This window comes from Loa loa (genome assembly GCF_000183805.2).
Source record: "Loa loa unplaced genomic scaffold supercont3.246, whole genome shotgun sequence".
Taxonomy (NCBI): domain Eukaryota; kingdom Metazoa; phylum Nematoda; class Chromadorea; order Rhabditida; family Onchocercidae; genus Loa; species Loa loa.
Window position 1 is genome coordinate 38,648 of NW_018108426.1, and position 4,058 is coordinate 42,705.

At 35.6% G+C, this 4,058-nt stretch overlaps 2 protein-coding genes across 2 annotated transcripts; both read right to left on the minus strand.

The window, feature by feature from the left end:
- Nucleotides 1-415: 415 nt before the first annotated feature.
- LOAG_13246 (hypothetical protein) lies at nt 416-622 on the minus strand (the record flags this gene model as incomplete). Its single annotated transcript, XM_003148755.2, has 1 exon — nt 416-622. The coding sequence occupies one exon, from the start codon at nt 620-622 to the stop codon at nt 470-472; it is 153 nt and encodes a 50-aa protein (XP_003148803.1). The 3' UTR covers nt 416-469.
- A 2,084-nt stretch (nt 623-2,706) lies between these two features.
- Nucleotides 2,707-3,566, minus strand: LOAG_18276 (hypothetical protein; the record flags this gene model as incomplete). Its single annotated transcript, XM_020450939.1, has 2 exons — nt 3,318-3,566; nt 2,707-2,838 (listed from the first exon to the last, which is right to left on the minus strand). Exons 1-2 carry the CDS (start codon nt 3,480-3,482, stop codon nt 2,707-2,709), a joined length of 297 nt encoding a protein of 98 aa, XP_020305326.1. The 5' UTR covers nt 3,483-3,566.
- Between the last annotated feature and the right edge of the window lie 492 nt (nt 3,567-4,058).

Genomic DNA, 4,058 nt, shown 5'->3' on the forward strand with positions numbered 1-4,058 from the left:
ATTTTATATCAATCTCTTATCACGATAAAGGTTAATATTCCTTACTGTTGCGTATTCACAAGACAAATCGACCTCCGGACAAACACTTTCGCTCTAAGCGCTTCATTTGGATAGATTTGATTGGAGTTTGATTACCCAACCAGTGAGCTCGACAAATAAATTATCTGGCAGTCTTTACTATTTCACGACAGAAAGAATGAACAAAGAAAACGTATGAAACAATAAATTTGAGGAATGTAAAATTGGTTAAATGATTCATGACATTGTTACAATCTGTGTGATTGATTTGTGCATTGCTTTTTATTTAATCATTTTATCTCATTTGGAGCTTCGCGATATTCGAATTTCGCGGCAATAGTCATTAATTTGTTGAATTTTAATCACTGGAACTTGTAACCAGGAGTTTTTTTTTTGGCTCCATCTCTATCAACAAGCAGTTTTACTTATTTCTATTGTGACCATAGTACAACTATTTCTTCCAAAATTTAGCAGCTTCTGCACTAGTTAATATTGCAAGTAATTCCAGTCGTGGCATACTCATGCTTTTAATTAGAGCGAGATTTGATTTAGCGAAAAGTAATGCTGTGTCGCTTTTGTTCGCATGTTTGTTCAAAATGTACATCGCTGCTGAATATACCAGTTGAGATGTCGATAAAAACATAAAGTTGTCATTGCTCTGAGAAGTTTGTTGTTAGCCTCGGTACTTCAATAACGTTTGTTGGCTATTCCTCTGCGAAGGATTTCCATTTTTCCTCATCGTCTTTGTCGAGGATTTGATCCCAAAAATTATTTTCCTTCCATAAACTTTAGAGAAACAGTTTGAACTGGATCATCGTGAGATTCAAAAATCCTTGGAGATCGATATTGAGAAGCAACAAACTGCACGAAGTTCCTTTTAGTGAGCTCTCGCTCCATCCATACATGGTTTTTGCGTCACTCTAATTGTCTTTATCGTTTATCCTAGTGATCTCAAGAACTTTTGTAGGACCTTCCTCGATTTAATCATATTCCGGTATTGTTTTACTGAAATCTTTTGTTTGAAAAAAACTCACGAATATTCATAGTTGCTTCCTTGAAGATAGACTTCGTGATATTCCTCCAGTGCTTTACTTTTTCCATTTGTTGACAGTATAACGTTGTCTACATAGAAATTTCTTCTAATTTCCAGTGCTGTCTGGCCTTCGTTGGCTTCTAGGTGATGAATGGATGTTGCTGATAATAAAGATGGCGATGATATTCCTCCTAAAACAATAGTATTTGAGGTTCTCTTCGGTAACTGTATATTGAATATTCCTTAATCAGAGGAACTTGTATAGTTCTTGTCGAAGGATGCAATTCCAGTTACAAAAATGGCTTCTCTATATCGGATATAATTATATTTTTATCATTCGAAGGTGCAATAGTATCCCTACTAAATCTAGAAGCATCCACGGTATAAGACTTTCAATGTTTTCCTTCCTCTGATGTGTGCAGAAACATCATGGACTATTCAAAACTTTGTTATAGATTTGTTCGAGGATATGATCTCGTGGTGAAGTAAATAGTGAATTGCACCATCTTGATCCATATCAGGATAAACTTCAATGAGTTCTGACTGTAGTCGGTCCTGAATTATTTCGTCATATCGTCGAAGTAATTCCTCATTGTTATGAAGCTTTTTGAAGAACGTTTTAATTATGTTTTTTTAAATTGGTCGAGAGCTTGCTCGTTATCGTCTTCGTTCGGTCAGTCCTGGATATCCATAAGTTTTAACTTCCAAAACTGGTCAATTTCGTGGTGGCTTGTGATATTAACCGCACATATAATGGCAGATTTATTCCATCCAATTCCCTGCTTTTCGTTATGCCATTCACATTCTGATCATTAATTTCCGTCGTTTGCAATTTATTCGTGACGTATTTTATAAGGTTAACTTCCAAGTCATAATTTCTTTTTTTCCGATTTTTCTACCAATCTCTGCCTTCTCTAAGTAACGTTTCTTCGATGTTTCATTATCAAATGAAGCAGTACTAAGTATTTTTACTTTCTATTTCTCGTTGTTTTAGCCGACTTGCCAAATTTGTTGAAATAAAGAAAAATCCTTTTAGCTTCTGATCGTCTTCGATTAGCTACTGTGCTGTTCGTTATTGTTGGTCTCTTTATTTAGTTTTTCTCAGTTAATGTCCTTGCAGTGACCGATATGCACTGATTTCTGCCGACCATTATAATGAAAACATTGTCTTCTTAGTTTTGGGCAATTTCCTTCTATACGGTCCTTTTGTAGACAAGTTAAGCATACATCGATTTATCTCAAATGGTTCATCCATTGCTTCGCGGTGAAATAGGCCAGATATTCGTCATCCCAATGATCCTTGTTGCACAATGAACAAGACTTAGTTTCGGTTTGGACTCTTTTTCTCGATTTCTCTGCTATTGTCCTTTGATCCCCAGCGGTTTGTTGCTACTAAGGCAAAGTTTTGCTTTTTATTGTCGCTCTAATCTGCGTGCACTGGTTTTTTTCCCGAATCTCGAATCCGTTGTTCCAGCTTTGAGTTCGAGTAACGTCTTCGGTTCTTGCTATTTTCCTTGGGCAGTTTCTCAATTTGCCGACTGACCAACACTTATTTTCTTGTTTTTCCTGGTACACCTTCGTTAAAATCCATCTAGGTGATTTTCTTTCAGCAGTCGTTTTCATACTCGAGTGGTTCAGTTTTGCTCCTTTAGCTTCTATTGTCCGAGGATTCGTTCAATCCCACTGATTGCCACTATCCAATCCCGGTCATTTCTTCTGATATTTTGGAATTCGTTGTATAGCGAATTCTTGATCGTCGATGTGTTGTCAAATTTCTCCCGATAATACTATAGTTTTCTAACGCGACATCGTATCCACATACTGCCTTTGAGGCTTCTCCTTTCAAGTAGAAAAGTAAGTAGTAAAGTAAGTAGCTCAATTTTTGTTTATTTGGAAGATCCTGATAATGCATTGCTTGTCATGAAAACGAAATTGTTATGTCTAAAAAACGAAGAAAATTACAATATGTTAAAACATAAGGTTTTATCCTCCAATAATTGATTCCAATCTATTCCTCGGGATTGAAGTAATGATTATACCCAATTCGCGTTAATTTTCTTAAAAATCTATCTGTATTCCTGGTATTCAGCTACATCACAAAAATCAACAAATCCTCACCCATCCATTGATAATTCCATCTCAGCAAAACAGTTTATCTTAATTAAACGTAGAAAACTAACTTTCATTTAATAAAGTTTTTAATAATATCTTTCTTTTAATAAAGAAGCAAAGAAGACGAACTTTATTAACTACGAAAAAAGAAAACCAAATTTTTTGCAACGCTGCTGCTTCGAAATTGTTCCAAAACTCCCTTCACTTTCGAGGATCTCCACTGAATAGTGTAAATAATACTTGGAGCAAGTTTACAGTTGCTTGGTAAGCCGTCTGGTCTATCCCGCCTTGGGCCTTCTGACTCGAGAACTATCTTCATGTCTTCGTATTCGTTTTATCGCGGTTTTATAAAATCGTGTGGCTCACGATCGTTTCGTATTTCACCTTTTCTTCTCCTTGCTAATGAACTCTTTAAATGATTTTGTTCTATGAATAAAATCCAAAACAATCGAACGATCCTGCATGTATCATAGTTCTAATTATCGCAAATTTCAACATTTTCAACATCCTATTACCTGTCAAGTCACAGGAAGATTTCAATTTTCGGCTAATTAATAAATGCAAGGTTGGCATTGGCTAACCTTACTGTCCGGAACCAAAATATCTTTTCCGTTTAACAACTGATCCTATAACTTGCGGTCATTTGTGATTTTGGCGGGAACAAGCGCTTCAAATTCACTCATAGCATCAGAACCATCAATTGAGCAGACTCATCTTCCAATATCAATAAATATTTCGAACAGCTAGAACAAAACAAAGACGTAAGCCCCAATGTGATAGTATCAATTGTACACCGCCAATTATATTTGCAGGAATTTTGGATTGTTTGTTATATTGTCACTCATCATTACCAAATGATTGCTTTAACGATAATGTAAATTAAAGTGTTTGTTGT